General features: G+C 33.4%; 1 protein-coding gene and 1 long non-coding RNA gene across 4 annotated transcripts; one reads left to right on the top strand and one right to left on the bottom strand.

Moving 5' to 3' along the window:
• The first annotated feature begins 555 nt into the window (after positions 1-555).
• LOC105317183 (uncharacterized) lies at positions 556-16,012 on the top strand. 3 transcript variants are annotated; one of them, XM_011413745.4, is made up of 20 exons: positions 556-712; positions 1,052-1,399; positions 2,646-2,757; positions 2,885-2,988; positions 3,348-3,614; positions 3,896-4,018; positions 4,156-4,281; positions 4,442-4,516; positions 6,967-7,094; positions 8,890-8,976; positions 9,359-9,457; positions 10,081-10,191; positions 11,064-11,517; positions 13,133-13,261; positions 13,504-13,589; positions 13,963-14,030; positions 14,257-14,345; positions 14,993-15,131; positions 15,523-15,599; positions 15,733-16,012. In XM_011413745.4, the coding sequence occupies exons 2-20, from the start codon at positions 1,084-1,086 to the stop codon at positions 15,780-15,782; spliced, it is 2,640 nt and encodes an 879-aa protein (XP_011412047.3). In that variant the 5' UTR covers positions 556-712; positions 1,052-1,083; the 3' UTR covers positions 15,783-16,012. The 3 variants fall into 3 exon arrangements, with proteins under 3 accessions (XP_011412047.3, XP_065943841.1, XP_065943840.1); XM_066087769.1 differs by having other exon boundaries at positions 1,052-1,273; XM_066087768.1 differs by lacking the exon at positions 556-712 and having other exon boundaries at positions 824-1,399.
• On the bottom strand, positions 10,144-12,586 carry LOC136276250 (uncharacterized). Its single transcript, XR_010714706.1, has 3 exons — positions 12,448-12,586; positions 10,631-10,670; positions 10,144-10,281 (listed from the first exon to the last, which is right to left on the bottom strand). It is a non-coding gene; the product is annotated as an uncharacterized lncRNA (long non-coding RNA).
• Positions 16,013-17,823: the final 1,811 nt, after the last annotated feature.

Raw genomic sequence — 17,823 nt, forward strand, 5'->3', positions numbered from 1 at the left:
CAACTTCCAGTACTTGATTACTCCATCTGCAACTTCCTGGAATTTTATGTATTTTATGGTTAAAAAATTTAATAAGTACAAAATAGATCTAACTTTTTTTGTAGATGGCACATACACCAATGATAACCATTCAGTGTTTGCTTTGCATGTGTATCTCTAATTTAAATTCCGGGGGGGGGTAACCAATAGACCCCTTCACGATAACTGCGGTACTGCTATCTTTCAGGGCAAAATGATATACTTTGCCGAAATTTCAGTAGGTAGATAATTAAATGACGTAAATGACACAATTGACGTTACGTCATATTTCACCAAACTATGTCATTTTGCCCTGCAAAAGAGCAGTGCCGCAGTTACCGTGAAGGGGTTCATGTATTTGACAATGTCATGAATATGCAAAAAGAAAAAAAAAAGTTTTGCTTTGCAGAAATGCAAAAAAAAAAATACTTGCAGTAATTGTGTTCATTTTGTAACGTTGAATTTCAAAATTTTTGATTTTCTGTTATTATTGTGTGATATTCAATTGAATAACTTAATTTGTTTTTTGGGGTATTGAAAAATTTTCTAGTTTTTTAGTAACGTTAAATATATTAAATAAATAGCATAAGCTTGTCCTGAACACAAGTACGATGTGTTTCTATTTTAAGAAGAGGGAATTCCGGTTTTTGTTTCTGATTGACGAACAAAAATACACACATTTATATAAATTTTGGTGAGTATTTTAAAACAAACACTATTGTTATGGTTTTTTAATTGTAAAAAAGATATGTTTCAATTTCTATTGAACCTGGTTTCTTTTCTTTCTCTTTTAACAAGTATGTTCTAATTTTAAGTTGGGATTTTCCCAAATTGAATGTTTGTTTCTGTTCACTGCCTTCAAACTTAAACATTTTCTACACGGGTGAAGGATCATTGATTCACATTTTATATTTTCTTCATCAACAATACCTCCGAAATATGGAACGAAAGTTGATTTGGTCTATCACTACCTAAGTGTACTTTCGTTTTGCCTCCGATTGTTTTCAATATTAATGTTGTACTTTCGATTTAGACATTTGATGTTGAGGTCTTCTTACATGGGCAATGGCATCAAACGACATGAATAAAGAGATGAAATATTTGGAGCAGCTTATCCAGGAGCGATTCAACACAGTGTTTCAGATGTTGGAAACCCTGGACACCAGATTTCAGAGTCTAGCCCAAGATTCCTCAGAGATGTACGGCATATTGGAGGAGTTAGTGGACTCCGTCGGGGCAATCAAAACGTCATCACGTAAGACCCAAACCTTTGTACGACGAATTTCACAGAACCTAAATGGGCCTAATGACTTTTCTCGACTTTCTCGTCTTAAAAATTCCCTGTATGGTTCCATGGAGAGTGTACGCACTCGCTCACCAGGTGAGAGAGGGGAGTTCAAAGATTACAGTATGGTTCCTACTTCACGTGGGCTTGTATCACGGAGTCTAGGATAGTTCATTTTTTTTAGTCAATAGATTAAAATATTGCTATCATGTATTACTGTTAGAAACATAAAATTTCAAACGTCAGCAGTTTGAATGTATGAGAGATGACATTGTATCCATTTCATGTTTTGTACTGCATTGCCTCTAAGCTCTCTCTCCACTAAAAAGTTTTTTTAGAATGTGTGAATGCAGTCCCCCATCATTCAAAAGTAAGAGGAGTATTCAACAATATGTTTTTTGGTATACCTGTAAAGATGATGATATTTCATTCTCTGATACCAGAAGTATATGAATCATGAAACTCGGTTTTACACTTCAAACCCACCCAACACAAAGCTATTACTCTCATAACATATACAGATGTACTAATTTATGTTCCTTATTTGCTATTTTTTTTTAGTATATTTGCTTGCATGCATTTATCATTCATGTATCAGCATATATTGAGTGTCTTTATAGGTTCATAAGATGAAAAAGCTTGAAATTTTCACGCACCTTCTTTATGTGCTGATTTTGTGTAAAATAAATGTATAATAAATGAAAGAAGAAGGTACGGTTTCTCTCAATAGCTGCCCTAGCTAATATTCAAAAGTTGTTTAAATCTCTTGAAAATACACTTACACCATCTTAAACATGTGTGTATATAAGGTAACAAGTTATTCACTTTTATCTTGGTTCAAAAAATAATTATGGCTTAAACAATTTGGGCATTTTTCTAAGATTTGGTCAAATATGATGAAAAATGACACATTTTCTCATAGTTTTTTGAAGAGGAAAATGTGTCCGCAGCCATCGCCCAAAACAAAATTAATATATTTTATGTGATATTACATGATAAAGTTATAATATGTGTTTCATTGTGGGCAATGGCTGCGGACATATTTTTCTATTCAAAAAACCACTAAGGACTGGTGTCTTCTGCTCAGTTTTATGAAAATTATGGGAAAATGCACTGTTTGTGATGTCACAATTACCCTTGTGAAAGGCTAATCAGTTAACTCTTTAAAGATTCTTAATTTATGGGCATATATTCTTGTGTAAATTAACATTGCATTTCAATTTTTTCTGATGTTTTTAAAGATCAATCTGAAACAGGGCAAAATATGACTGAAACTCTAACCTACCCGTAGTTCTTTTAATTACATGTACTCTGAGAAATGAAATTTCAAAAATTTCAATAGCTTCCAAAGAATCCGATACGGATGATTCTCCCCATGATCGTCCTCCACGTGGAAAGTATAGTGACATATTAAAGAAACGAAGGCAAAATCCACCATATTCATATGCTAAAAGGTTTGTGATTTACAGATACACAGATTTTTTTTTTTTTTTTTACAAATACATATAGAATTTTTGATCACATAGAAAGATGCAGATTAATTATATTGTACTAAGAACTGAATTATTTTGATAATTAAAGGCATTCAGCTCCATTAGGAACATCAAATCTCAGACCTACCAGTCCAGTGATTCTTAAAGAGAAGGATGGGTCTGGACAAGAGAGAGGAACAATAAAAGACAATGGTAATGTAAACAATGAAAGTTCTATTCTTATGTTAGTTGTATTTTATTGGACTTGCAGATTTCTCTCTTACTACAGTACAATGAACTAAGGACAAAAAATCCACCTTTCAATGTATTGTGTGGCAACTTGTTTATTGTTAATAGTTATTTCAACATTTTTAAGTACATTCACTCTGTAGATTTCTTATTTTGGGCAAGAACTTAATTCCGAGATTCTGCTATTTTGTATCATGTGCGGGAATAAAAGATCAGGAACCTCAAACTTTTATCATTTTTTCATATTAGAAATCTACAGTATCCATAATTGAGTAACTGTATACTAGTACTGATTTTATATATAGAGCGTTTCTATATTGCAGTAAATGAAAACCCAGCAAACGAAAATGTTCCTTCAGAACCAGGCCCCACAGTTATTTCTGACCCTCCACCTGACGTCAAACCAAAAAAAGTGGCTGCTCCTTCACCGAGTGTTCCTATTGCTGAGCCCCCACTGGATGACCCCAAAGATGTGCCCCCACCCCAAGCTACTCCAGTGGACTACCAGAGCCCAGAAAGCTTCCTACAGTCCACCAATGTACAAATCCAGGATCCAAATCTGATGTCTGCTCTCAGAAGCGTGTTTAATGGTAAAAGTGTATTGTACAGTCAAACATTGTTGTCTAAAACTCAAAGAGACTGATCAAATCTGTAAGCTGTCTTTTTTTTTTTTTTTTTTACTTTATTTATGATTAACAAATGATAAATGGTTTGCAACTATGCTGAGCTTCAGCAAATATTGACCTCATCAAGATACTGGTTTGCCACAAGAAATATTTCCAGCCATGTGGTTCGTAAGAACCACCTGAAATTTTCTTGGTTTACAGTACGTGTACACATGTGCTTGAACTAGTTGTTTGTCTTTTACCAGACACCCCCACTCATCCACAGTTTCCAACTGGTTTGTACACGGTCCTATTGATTGATGTCTCCACTAGTATCAACAAAGCCATGTTCAAAGAAATGCAGCACTTCATAGATCAAATGGTAGATGGTAAGTCATACCGGTATTACACAATGGCGTAAATGATGAATGGTTCAGGAACAGAAATGGGCCACATACTTTACTGATTGTAGTTAAAACACTAGGCAACCTTATCAAAGTTAGTTGATTGATTGATTGATTTGTAGAAGTGGAGACTTCTGCCTCTGATCACAACTTGGAGGAAATGATGGCTATTTTGACATTTGGAGGACGGTGTGAGGTCATCCAGCATTTCACCAATGATTATATGCCTATCAAAGATGCCTTACAAGGTATCAATTTGCACAATTCAATGAAATAAATTTACATTGTACACCGAAAATTATGGAGTTAAATGCCCTTATGGTAATATTTTAGTCCAGTTTCAGTTTAACATATTGTTTTGATATAAAAACAGTGTGAGCTGTTGGTTATTTTATTTCTTTGTGACAGAAAAAGTGAAGCTTGGTGGAAAAACTCCAATGTTGTTTGGACTAGCAATGGCTGTGGCATATTGTCACAAGTTTGGTGAGTGCAGCTCATATTTAACAGTAAGAGTATTGCAGTACATTGTATTATAACATTCAGTAGCATATTCTCACTATACAACTCTATGTACGTAGACGAATAGTCAAGAATTGAAAAACTGTAAGCCAACTTTTTTTCAAGAGAGAGAAAATTTTACTGGATTTGCGAGAACCTCGTCATAGCAAATATTTCTCGCTGTGAACCAGCCCTTGTCTTATTGTTGTAATGGTCTAGATAAGGCTTACGTGCAAAAATTAATTGTTGCGAACCAGTTTATCTACAGAAAATTGCGAAATAGTGTCATCACAAAAATTGCTGTTTTGCAGTATTCGCTTGTCCAAAATATATTGACCAGTCAATATTTCTTTAATATTGACCAGCTAGGAACAATATCAAGAGAATATTCTATAACGTGTTTACCTTAAGGTACCTCACTACACCCAGACTTACTCTTTTTAAGACACTATGTCTCAAAATGGCAATTTAAATGTTTTGTTAAATTGTTTATATACTTCAATTTGGTTGTATATCATCCTAATATGTGGTTAAAGTATTAGGCTTCTGAACCGCAGATCATGAGTTCGAATCCGCCTGGAGCCTTTGTTCATGTTTACTGATCGAATTAAATTTTCGAAAATGTAATTTTTCATCCAAAACTTTTTTTTGCCTAATTGACTTAAATATTTCTTTTCCATTATGAAATCTATCATTATCAAGTTATTTTCTGCTGATTTGAGAAAATATTTTAAGGTGTAGAGAGCCACCTTAACATTGAGTTTTGGGAGATCCCCTAAATATTGAACTGAGTTTTAAGATTTTAAGCAAAGAACTTTAAACTCACAAACTAGAAAGAAATCTTAACTACACAAAAATAATGTTCCTGCCTTAATTTCTAACAAAATCAGTGTGTTTGATTATTTCCTTATTTGTTTGAGTAACAAAATTCTTTGAAAAATCACTTATAATTTAAAAACTATAAGACTACAAAAACTAATCTTCTAACTCAACTGATGAGTTACTGTAGAAGCGCATATTTCCGTTGGGTCAAAATTTTGTTGTTTTGTAACCAAATAAAATTCCGTTGGCATTTAATTTCATCATATCGTAATCTTTTTGTATTCATTAATACTTCGTCATGGATTTAATTTTGTTGATTTTTACTGCCAACGAAAATAATGAAATTGAAACCTCAATGAATATTTATATATATACTCAGCTAATAAGTATTAACCAAAATCAATTAGTACTCAACAAATGAGTGATCAAAACTAAAGCTAGGAGTGCTCAACAAACGAGTACTCAGTTACTCAATCTCTATATTGCTAAAAGTATAGTATGCTCAGCACACCCCGCAAAAATAAGAAAAGTTCCATGATCTCTTATGGGAATTTACCAGAATACTATAATCTTATGCGTTCACTTCTGAAGTCGGAACTACATGTCCTCTAACCTTGTACATGTATGTCTATAATGTGACGCTTTTTAAGCATGAATGTCTAAGAAAACATCTATTACCAAGAGCAAATTCAAATCATTAAAATCAATCTAATTATAATTTACATTACAATTTCTACCATTTCAATGAATCGGTTGTGATTTGTTTATCCGTTGACAGTGACATAAATAAACCTTTGCAACTCAAAAACAAGGTGACATCATAAAAAACAATCAGTCAAGGCAAGCTTGTAAACAAAAGACGCGCAATGCAGCAGTTTGCTAACATAACCGATACAAGGATTTGCGAGTTATTGAGTTGTAAAAACAGGTCGAATATCTGTAGCATGATTCCGAAGGGCGGCAGAATATTACCTGAGACCATATAATTCCAAGGATATTTAAGAAATGGACTTTGCTCAAAAATTAAATCTTGATTTCTATGTTAAGCTGAGAAATTTATGGCAATTTGTTTTAAAACCCTTTCTTGTTTTTTTTCTTATAATAAGACAAATGTTCACTGTGTTATTGAGCAACATTGATTGTATTAGCCCCCTTGGGACGAAAATATTGCCTTCCGCTTTGTGTCGGGCAATATATCATAGCTCGGAGCTAAAAAATTCAATGTTGCCCTCAACCCCAGTCAATATTTGTATAATACAAACCCAGATGAAAGATTAATTTCTCTGCTTTCATACCATTTAATAAGTGCAAGGGCTGTCCCAAAATTTATAACATAGACATATTTTAAAAGACTGAGTTGAATTAGATTATTTGGATTCATTAATCAATATTGTTATTATACTATTTCTGATTTTAAAAGTTTGATTCTGTTATCAGTACCGTAATTCCTTATGAAAAACATTGAAAAAGACTCATTTAATTCCTGTTATCAACAAGAAAACAGATAATTTTGGTAATTATTAAAAAATATAGTGGTAGCTTATACTGTTGTCATACATGTGAAATACTGATTTTATTTTAATATTAACTATCATATTTCTCCTTTTTTCAAGGGAAGCGGGTGAAAGTAAATGGACACATTGTAAATCAAAGAATTTTGATGATTACTGATGGTTACCCAACAGACAGCCATGACAAAGATGCCTGTCATGGAACAGACTACGAAACCAATGGTATTAAGGTACATATACTAATAAAGCTCTGTATTCTCTCTATCTGCTTCAGCTTCTTGTACATTTATACATGTATATTTGATAAATACTGTGATGTTTCAGGTTTGTCAAATACTATACTAGTAAGGTTAATATTTTATTGTTTTGGTTTCGAACAATAATGCTTATAATAACATGTATTTTGCCTTGTTATCAATTCTCCCTGAACAAGTTGTATTTGATAGATAGATAAAAATATACTTTCTTAAGTTGACTACTTGATTAAAACCATTTAGTCTGCGATTCAGTTTTGAACAATACCTTTAAATTAACTCTGTTTTGATGTTTTGCACATATTTTGTTTGTACGAAAGCCCATTGAGCTCATTTTCGTAGGTAAAAAAAATATTTTTATCGCGAAGAAATGCGAAACTTTTGCGATATAACATGTGACTTTCACGAATAAACGCGAAACTTTCGCTAATAAACGTGTAACTTTCGCGAATTAACGCGAAACTTTCGCGATATAACGCGTTAGATTCGCTACAAAACGCGAATAAACGCGAAACTTTCGTGATATAACGCGTTAGTTTCGCAAATAAACGCAAACTTTCGCAAATAAACGCGTAATTTTCGTGAATAAATGCGAAACTTTCGCGATGTAACGCATTAGTTTCGCAAAAAAACGTGTAACTTTCACGAATAAACGCAAAACTTTATCGATATAACGCAAAACTTTCGCGATATAACGCGAAACCATTATATAAATATTGTCATTTCATACAGAACCCTTATGAAGAAAGAGGATTGAAAACAAACACATTTTAAGTTTTATATCATAATATACTTATAATTCATTATTTTTATAATATCCTTGTTAAGACAAAATAATCTCTTTTGCATATAGATATCAATAAATCTGATAAAACTTTATAACATTTTTATATGTTATATGTCCAAAGTAGATAATAAGTTTGGGCATCAAATTACGATTTCCAGTTGTTCGCCGAGCCTGTGTTCGAACAGGCATTCATTGATGATCTTTTTCTTATAAAATTGATATAAATTCAACCGTTGGAAACCTTTAAAATCTCAGTATTAATTTTCAAATGACAGATGTGATAAATTCGGAGGACGAATTTACGTCATCTAGATTAGAACAAAAGCTTGAAAATTTCAATTCACAGCTTGACTTATCTTTCTGATATTAAACTAGACGTTAAGTTATGTCACAATGATATCCTTTAAATTCTAAAATGATACTTCATAAAATTAATTCGAATGAAAAATTGTTATAATTAAAATATGTTGCTGCCTCATTTTCAATAATACAGCGCCCATTAGAATGTGAAAAGCGCGATGCATTATGTCCTTTGAAAATCAGTACTAAGACTTTAAAGCTTTCCAACGTTTGAATTTATGTTAATTTGTATAAGGTTAAATCTAATTCATTTACATCTTTATATGATATTATTTTGTTTTATTTAAGTTAGTAATTCTGTTTTCAGTAATTATTCTTCATATGTGTTCTTCTATGAAACAACAATATTTATATTTGAGTTTCGCGTTTAATCGTGAAAGTCTCGCGATAAATCGCAAAAATAACGCGTTAAGTCGTGAAAGTTTCGTGTTTATTTGCGAAAGTAACGCGTTATATCGCTATTGTTACACATTTATTCACGAAAGTTTAGCGTTTGTTTGCGAAAGTAAAGTGTTTTCGCGAAAGGAATCTGGAAATTGACGGGGCCAACAAATAACTGAAAAGTTGGTATTTAGTACAATGTATCATAGCCTGTCATTAATAAGCTCCTTTTGAATGTTGAAGGTGCAGTCAGAAGTGTTTAAATTTTTGCCCATCCTAGAACGCTCCCCCATCACTGTCAGCTGCATCGGAGTGGGAGAATGTAACCAGGTGAGCCAGTCATTGCTTGATTTAGAAGTTTATCCATTTTGAGCAGTTTTGCAGACATTTAGCTGAATTTTAGTGTATTGATTTAAATGATTTGATGAAGATTATCTCTGTTATTATTGATCAAGCTAACCAAAGCTATTAAGCTTGTAGTTATCAAACCAATATTGAAATTTGAAAATTTTGAAAAAATCTAAAGTTTGTAGATCTACTAATGTTTGAAACAAAACAAAACAAAAAAAATCTGAAAACTCTATATTTCTATTGCATTAAATTCATGAACTGTAAATGAAAAATGAATACTTTTTAAAAGAAATACATGTATTAATTAATGAAATATGTCAGATTGAGTGTACGATCGATCTCTTTTCTTGGTAATTTTTAGGTTTTCTTGAAAGACATTGCTGAAAGGGGTCATGGACATTTTTATTCAATGTCAAATACCCAAAATGCACTAAAACTAGGTCGCTACTACCTTTACCAGGTAAGTGAATTGTACATAGTAATTCTTTTGTTTATAATGATTATTGAATTTCGGCATCTTGGGACAGTAGATTTAATACCTAATTACTAAATTTATATCTGTACAATTAATGGAGTAAACCAACTTTTATTATTATGAATTGCTCGCCATTGATATATGTAATTGTTTGTGGCGAATAAGTTAAGCAATCAAGCCCATGTTGATTATTTATTGAATAAAGTCTCTTAAAAGATCCTACACAGCAAAAAATATTCATGACAACTTTAATTTAACAAGATGGTTTCTGCGAAGTTTGTGAAATTTTCCCCAAGCAAACTAAAGTTTTAATTAACTTTTGAAAAATGAATACTACTGTACATAATATGTATTAGTATCATTGTATGGTATATATTAACTGAATTGGTGCTTAATTTGAGTTTTTTATCTAAATTTTTCAACTTATTAATGAAACACTTATTAAAAAAATAAAATAAAAATTAAACTAGTATTTTCAGAGTTTACTTTATATAAAACATCATTTAAAATTTGCATTGAATTAACTGTTTGGATCTTGTGGTGATTTGGCCAATGGAGATACAATAATTGATTCTTTGGTGACGATTAATTTTGTCTTGTCCTCTCAGGACCCAGTAACCCGGGCGAGGACAGCCATCAGCCAGGATAATGGACGGAGTGACCCCAAGACCATTGCACTTCAACACACCACGGCCACTCACTTAACAGACACAGACAGGGTCAGTCAGCGCATTTATGTTCATTCTGTTGTTGGCCAAATGTAGGTCATATGTTGGAAACATGGAATATGAAAATTCTTGAGATGCGGGCTGGGAACAGGATAAATGAGAAGAAGCAATTTTATATATAAATTTTTACCCTCTCCCTTTTCCTCATGCAAACTGGCAAAAGTAATTTTTTTTTTCTTTCAAAAACATTGTTTAAACATAAAGTGGAAATAGTATCTACATGTTCTATAGTATACAATTATTTAATGCTTGAGCAGTCAATAGACCCAAATATTTTTCCTTGGGCAATAGATCATATTGAGCTGTTCCCTGCATCAAGGGAAAAAATCCGGGTCTATTGACTGTTCAGGCATTAAATAATTGTTTTATTACTTAATACCCTTCATAGTATTTTGTGTTCACATTTTTAAATTACAGAAGGTTTTCATACCATTTTGCATTCAGGTCATAGTTATCAATACCAAGATGACCTAAAAAATAAATTTTAAGAACAATAGTAAAATAAACATAATAAAGTTATCTTTTAATCTTGTAGCAATTAAACTTTTTCTAAAATAAGTCTATTGACCGGCGGTCCAATAGATCGCAGTCTATTGACCAGCAGTTACATGGATCACTTTCAAACCTGAATACACATACAAAATAAACGAAAATATTTAATCTGTAATAAAAACAAAATCCTTTTGATTAGGTAATAAATTATTATTACTAATAATATTTGATATAACAAGCTGTTGTAAGCATTACAAGGACTATATATTTAATATGAGTGGTATTTAACTTAGGGATTGGAAGATAAATTTGTTACACTACTGTATTACTGTTACTGTTGTAATATATGAAATTTTTTTTGTCATTTACAGGCAGAAATACTTCACCTTTTAAAAATTGACAATGATAGCAGAAATCCCCTCCCTGCCCCTCCGCCCACAAAAAAAGAACACCCAAAACCCAATATCAAACAAGAACCAGACCCCCTACCCACACCTAAACCTGTACAACCTCCCCCGCATGTTAGTGAAAAACCCGAGATAAAAGACCCACCCCCAAATATTCCTCCACTAGGGGTGACTGCTTCTCCCCAGCCTAAAGTCAGTCCTTTGAAGACAGGCCCCCCAAATGTAACGAGATTAGATAGTGTGGTGCCATCATCACCAGACGTCAGCCTTTCTGAGTCAGATGGCGAGCTCTTTGAGTCCTATGGAGCGCCGCACAACCGCTGTTTTCCGTGGGGAACTCGGGTAATCAGGGGAGAAGACTGGAAGTGGCCTGATGATCAAAACATGCCGGGAACTGTGGTAGCTCATAAAGGAGAGGGTAGGCTGGCTTATTTGAGTTTTTTTTTGTTTTTAGCTCACCTCAGCTGAAAGCTCAAGTGAGCTTTTCTAATCCATTTGTCCGTTGTCTGTCGTCGTTGGGGTTGTCGTTGGCGGCATTATCGTTGTTGTAAACTTTTTACATTTTCATCTTCTTCTCCAGAGCCAGAAGTAGATTTCAACCAAACTTGGCACAAAGCATCACTGGGTGAAGGGGATTCAAGTTTATTCAAATGAAGGGCCACGCCCTCTTTAAAGGGGAGATAATTTAGAATTATTGAAAATTTGTTGGTATTTTTCAAAAATCTTCTTCTCAAAAACTATTAGGCCAGAAAAGCTGTAACTTGTATGGAAGTATCCTCAGGTAGTGTAGATTCAAGTTTGTTCAAATCATGGTCTCCGGGGTAGGGTGGGGCCAAAATGGGGGAATGGATTTTTACATAAGAATGTATAGAGAAAATCTTTAAAAATCTTCTTCTCAAAAACTATTAGGCCAGAAAAGCTTAAACTTGTGTGGAGGCATCCTCAGGTAGTGTAGATTCAAGTTTGTTCAAATCGTGGTCCCCAGGGGTAGGGTGGGCCACAATGGGGGGATCAAGTTTTACAAAGGAATATATACCGGTAGAGAAAATTTATATAGAGAAAATTTATCTTTTAGGTCATCTTCCATAGTATATTGTGGAATCATCATTGTTTGTGGTGAACCAATGCTCATGAATTTTGTGGGTAACCCTTGCCCATGAATGTACATCCTCACAAATGTAAAATATATGCATTTGTATAATGTTTATTTACGAAATAGAATTTTTGCTACCAACGAAATAACGTCCCCACTGACCAGGACAATTTTGGGTACCCACCAACATTGACCCCCATGAATATTGTATATGTATATTGTTTTGCTTTCGAGAGTAATGAAAAAAATCTTTACCTTCACTTCTCTTGAACCACAATCACAAGTAAACTTGGCACATTTCAAGCATTTGTAGTTGAGGGAAATTTAAAATTGTCCAAGTGAAGGGCCACACCTTTTTTATTTTGAGAGATATTAAAAATACATTGAAAATGGGTTGGGTGTCTTAAAGTATTTTATTCTCAAGAACCACTGCACTAAAAAAAACCAATATTTACAGAAAACTTCCTTCCTGTAATTGAAAATTGAGATGATTCAAATCAATAACCCCTGACAAGTAATAGCGAGACTTATAACAGGAGAGTTGAAAATTTTCACATTTATAAGAGAAATCTTAATATTCACATCGTGTCGTGATCTTATTCACATTTACTACACCAGGCACCTTTATTCTAAGTTACTTGCCTTTTATTTCTTAACCCTACATTTTGTCTGCTTTCTTTCTGTTCTCGTTCTTTCTAAGTTATCACTGCTGTCCTTCACTAACAACTCCCCCAAACCAACTACGGTACCCAGTATTTATATACCTTCAGAGTATTCCACTCCAAAGAGTTATAGGTTGTTACAACATTAATCATGTTCATTAGATAGTGTACTTTAATGGGATTTTATCATTACAATACTTACTAGGATTGATTGGTTCTGTGATATATAAATGTTTTTATAATATGCAATACATTTTTATTTTGTTAATCGTCCACAGGAGTGGTTGTAGTTAAATGGGATTGTGGATCCCATGGAGAATATCCACAGGAAAACCTATTCCGTATCAATGACCCAAGAGCACTCAAGCCTGGAGAAGTTATTGATGTTGGATGTCTAGTCAAGCGTGGTAAGGAGAGAATACTGCTCTGAAGTCATTTTTTTTTTTGGGGGGGGGGGGGGGGGGGGTGTCAACATATTTTTTCAAAGGGAGAATTTAAATAGTAATTTTTTTGTCTTATTTTCGATGATACACAAGAACATTTTCTTATAACTATTTTTCAGGGGTTAACTAAGATAGCAATATATGCAGTAAGGTAAATTGATTAATTTCTTAGGCAGGCTTCTGTTGAATGGATTTCTATTTTACAGGACCTAATTGGAACCGAGGTGATGAAGATGGTGGTCCAGAAACAACCGGCACGGTTATCCGCAAACACAGAAATAACAAAGTCTCTGTGAGTACAGGGAAATGCTATACCAATCTTTCTCTCTCTCTCTCTCTTTTGCACAGAGACAAAAATTTTAAGTCAGAGAAAATGTAGAGAAAATGATGATTAAATGTAAATAAATAATAAGCAATAATGTGTAGTATTTGTAAACTATTATGTCTCCAGTTTCCACATTTAAGAATGCTCTGTCTACTTGAATTTAAGGAATTGCTTTGTATACTACTACTGGTATAGAGGGAGATGCTCTATCTATATAATAGTGTTGTTTTGTGCATGTACTGTGCCTAAAGTTGTCAGGGTCTAATACATAGTGCATGAATATATAGGAGGGAAAGACCATATGTATATAAATAGCAACTGAAAATTTTTAATGTTTCAGGTAATTTGGCCAATTGGAATTGTTGATCGCTATTCATATGGTGAGGGAAACAAGGAACTAGAAGTGGTGTAAGTACATGGCTAATTAAACCATGGATAATTAAACCTTGTGTCCTAAGTTTAAGCTTCCTGGTAATACTATAAAAAGATGATCTATTGATAGTAACAAGCTCATTTGCAGAGTGTGCATGTACATGTTAGTTCGGAAATATTTTCCTTGTGATTAATTTGAGACCTGATTTGAGACGTGATTAATTTGAGACCTGGTGATTAATTTGAGACCTGTATATAACAGAGGTAGTGGTGCCACAGCGGCTGCTCAACCTAGTTTTGTGGGTGCTCCTGGGATGGACCCAATAGAACCAGACACCAGGGAACCTATGGGTAGGTATAGGACTCTTTAAAAAAACTGGTTGTGTGATCATGTTGTATCCCCCTTTCTACACAAAAGTTATTGTTTTGAGAATATGAACTCAAATAAGGAACTGGTAAGTGTAAAAGTTTAACTTACATTATGATATACTTCATTTGCTTCTGGGGAGCACATGGCTTAGTGGTCATAGGTGTTACTAGGCCAGTGATCCAAAGGTCAGTGGTTCAAGCCCCAGCTGTGGCCTTTTAATTGATGCTGTGTGATAAACCCATAGACAAGGCACTTCATCTACATTATCTCAGTCAACCAAGCTAAGGAGAGTCAATGACTCCTGCTTATGACAGTGGAAACCAGAGAAAGGCATGGTCCGTACGCTTCTTCATGGCTCAAAGAAGGATTTTATTTAACTCATTTGCTTTTGACATTTTCAATACATTTCTTTGGATGCTTAGCCAAAAATTACTGAAACATATAGAATCTTAGCCTGTATTTGGTTAAAGTAAACTACTTATGGATATTTAGGTAAAAGGTAGTTAATTTGTGACATACTCTTAGATCACTTAATAGAAAAACTTTATCTCTTCCCTTCTGTGTCTGAGAGTCTAGACAAAACATCGAGTACACTAGTATTTATACATTCATGTATTTGTGTTCACAGATGGAGAAGAAGTGGTGTGGCAATGGATTGACTGTGAAACCAATGAATTCCACACATTCTCAAAGGATGAGAAAGACAAGCTTGAAGATATTTATAAAAAGAAGACAGGAACGGTGCTTGTCGGCTACAAGGGGCAACAGTAAGATTGAGTTCATCTAGACATTAATGTATAAATGTGTAATTATATTTACCAATTAAGGCAGGACAAATGGCATCCACTAAATTTTTTTATGGAATGGATGCCATATTCTGTAAACCAACTTTTATTTGCATGTGAGAAATATTTGCAAGGTTCGCGATTGCCTCATCGTCATGAATATTTCTAGCTGCAGAGCATTCTTTAACATGATGATTGTAATAAAAAAAACATGTGTCGCAAATAAAGGTTGGTTTACAGAATTGCAACTTGGTATAATGGTTCTGTGATATCAAAGCTGTCAGATTTCTATAAAAATAACGTGAATACATGTACAATATTATGTTGGTAAGTAGTTGACACGGTAAGACATTAACTATAATTGTCTTTCCAGACTGCGTTGCCAACCCGCACAGTGGAAGTATAGAGATTATACAGTAAAAAGCAGGACAGGAAAACTACATCGAAGAGGTAAAAAGCCCTCTACACTTTCATCAATCAGCATCAAATTTGCCATTTTTTTTTTTACTATAAAATAATCAGATGTAAACTTAATTCATGTAAAAACTTTCCATAAATTTATACATGTCCTGTTAAATTTCAGTGTGTACCCATGATGAAGCCCAAACATTCTATCTAATTGAGGCATTATGAAACTGCAGTATTTCAAGATAGTGTGACATGGATTCAGAATTCTGACACTGAAGATAAACACTACAATTAAGGTAGCTGGAAAGCTATCAATTTGACATGGATATTATTTTTCTTTATAATATTGACGTTTTTACCACTGTGTATAAATTAAGCCTAGAATTTTGCTGAACATGATCTTTGTAGGAGTCAACCAGAAAGGAGAATTGATGTAATAAAAAACGAACACTTCATATTTTATTGTTTGAAGTCTTTTTGTTACCTAAGTTTTTTGTTTGTTTAGAAGTTGATGTTAAAACAGCCATACCATTTGTAGATATTTTTTTTTGCTCCTTTTCCATTTGAGATGTAAGATGTACTTTTTTGTCAGTATTATATGTGAGGTGTTGAACAAAAGATTATTACCATTTGATCGACTGCTTTTTTATATTTCACATTATGAAAAGTTGTTTTTTTTTTAGTATGAATGATTTTCATATTGTTAGTTATTTGGTATGGAAGGGGAATGATGTGTATTGTCGGTGTTTTCTGTAAACTGTATTTATGGTGTAACAGCTCTACGAGGGACCTACAATCATTGGCTCAATGATAATCCGTTATTTTTTTATTTAGTACAAATTTTTCTTGCTGACATTTGCTTTAGAGCAGCTGTGGTAATTATAGTTGGTTAAATGTGTACCACATCACCAGATATTGGTGTATTTGCCAGACCATGATTGACCTGTATTTTAGCTAGAAATTATGAAATAATGATGGAATTGCTTGGAAGGTTCCTAATATAAACTTTATCCAAAAAGCATCACTGTTATGTAGTGTTCCAAACTTGTTTTTGATAAAGGGCCAATGTGTTTTATATTTGTCAATAATTTTTCATTGTTGTTTTTTGTTGTTGTTTTCTGTTTTATCATTTACGGGACATATTTATTTGATCAAAAAATTATATTCACTAAGATCTGTCATTAAAATGTGAAGTTTGTATGAAGAGAAGTGGAAGATTACTAGGGAGTTTTATAACTCACAATAAATGTTACCTTTGCATGTAGTCATTCACATGTTTCACAATAAAGAATTTCTGTATATAGGAGTAAAAAGGGCCTTTTGTTCTGATCCTTGACTGTTAATTCAAGCACATGATGATGCAATTTGAAAGTGCATACAGAAGCTTGTTATTTTCTCTCAAGTTTGTTAATTTACAGGTATGCTTATCAGATGCAGGGGTATCTTTTGGTGTGCTATATTTCATGGATGTTTAAAACAGTCAGAGATTCTTTTATTGTGCTGTCACTTAGACGGACTTCTTGTGTATTCTCTTTGTTTTAAAATATGAATACATGAGGGCTAATGACATGCTATTACTCAAAATACAATAAGAATGCACAATTTTATCATTATAAAGAATGAGTTTTAATTCTTTTTCATCATTACTGATACGTGTATTAACAAGAGGCCAACTGGCCTTAACGGTAACCTGAGTAGCATACACAAACTTGTCACGGAGCCTCATATATTCATCTAATTAATTAGGTTTCATACTGGAGTAGAAAAATTATAAATTTGTAATGACAACCACATCTCAAATAGAACTATGAAACCTATAATTTTGGTGAAAAACTAAGATCTGGTCAACAAAATCATGAACTCAGTTTTCCTCTCAGGTGTGTGGGAGTAAAGATAATTTATAACGTTATATGCATTAACATCTATACATCCATTTTGGCCCTGTCCTAGAGTCAAAACCCATCCTTGAGGGGACATGAAAATTAAAATTTCAGTAGAGGACTTCCTGGTAAACATAATTATTAGTCAGTTTTTTTAATACAGATGTGTGAGAATAGAGAAGAAAGTTTTTAAACATTATATGCATTAACACTATATTTCCATATTGCCCCCCCCCCCCCCCCCTTCATATCCTGAACCCCTGACCAAGGGGCCATGAATTTCACAATTTAGGTAAAGGAGATTGTGGATATCATAACCATGTATTCAGTTTATTGCCCACATGTGTGGGAGTAGAGAAGAAGATTTTTTAAGATTTAAAACAGTT

Source organism: Magallana gigas, chromosome 6 (genome assembly GCF_963853765.1).
Source record: "Magallana gigas chromosome 6, xbMagGiga1.1, whole genome shotgun sequence".
Classification (NCBI taxonomy): domain Eukaryota; kingdom Metazoa; phylum Mollusca; class Bivalvia; order Ostreida; family Ostreidae; genus Magallana; species Magallana gigas.

Bases quoted from the DNA above. Each gene is read 5' to 3' on its own strand.
- LOC105317183 (XM_011413745.4), top strand. From the start codon at position 1,084: ATGGCATCAAACGACATGAATAAAGAGATGAAATATTTGGAGCAGCTT. The intron at 2,758-2,884 runs GTTTGTGATTTA...TGATAATTAAAG, and splicing joins CCATATTCATATGCTAAAAG to GCATTCAGCTCCATTAGGAA. The intron at 9,458-10,080 runs GTAAGTGAATTG...TTGTCCTCTCAG, and splicing joins GTCGCTACTACCTTTACCAG to GACCCAGTAACCCGGGCGAG.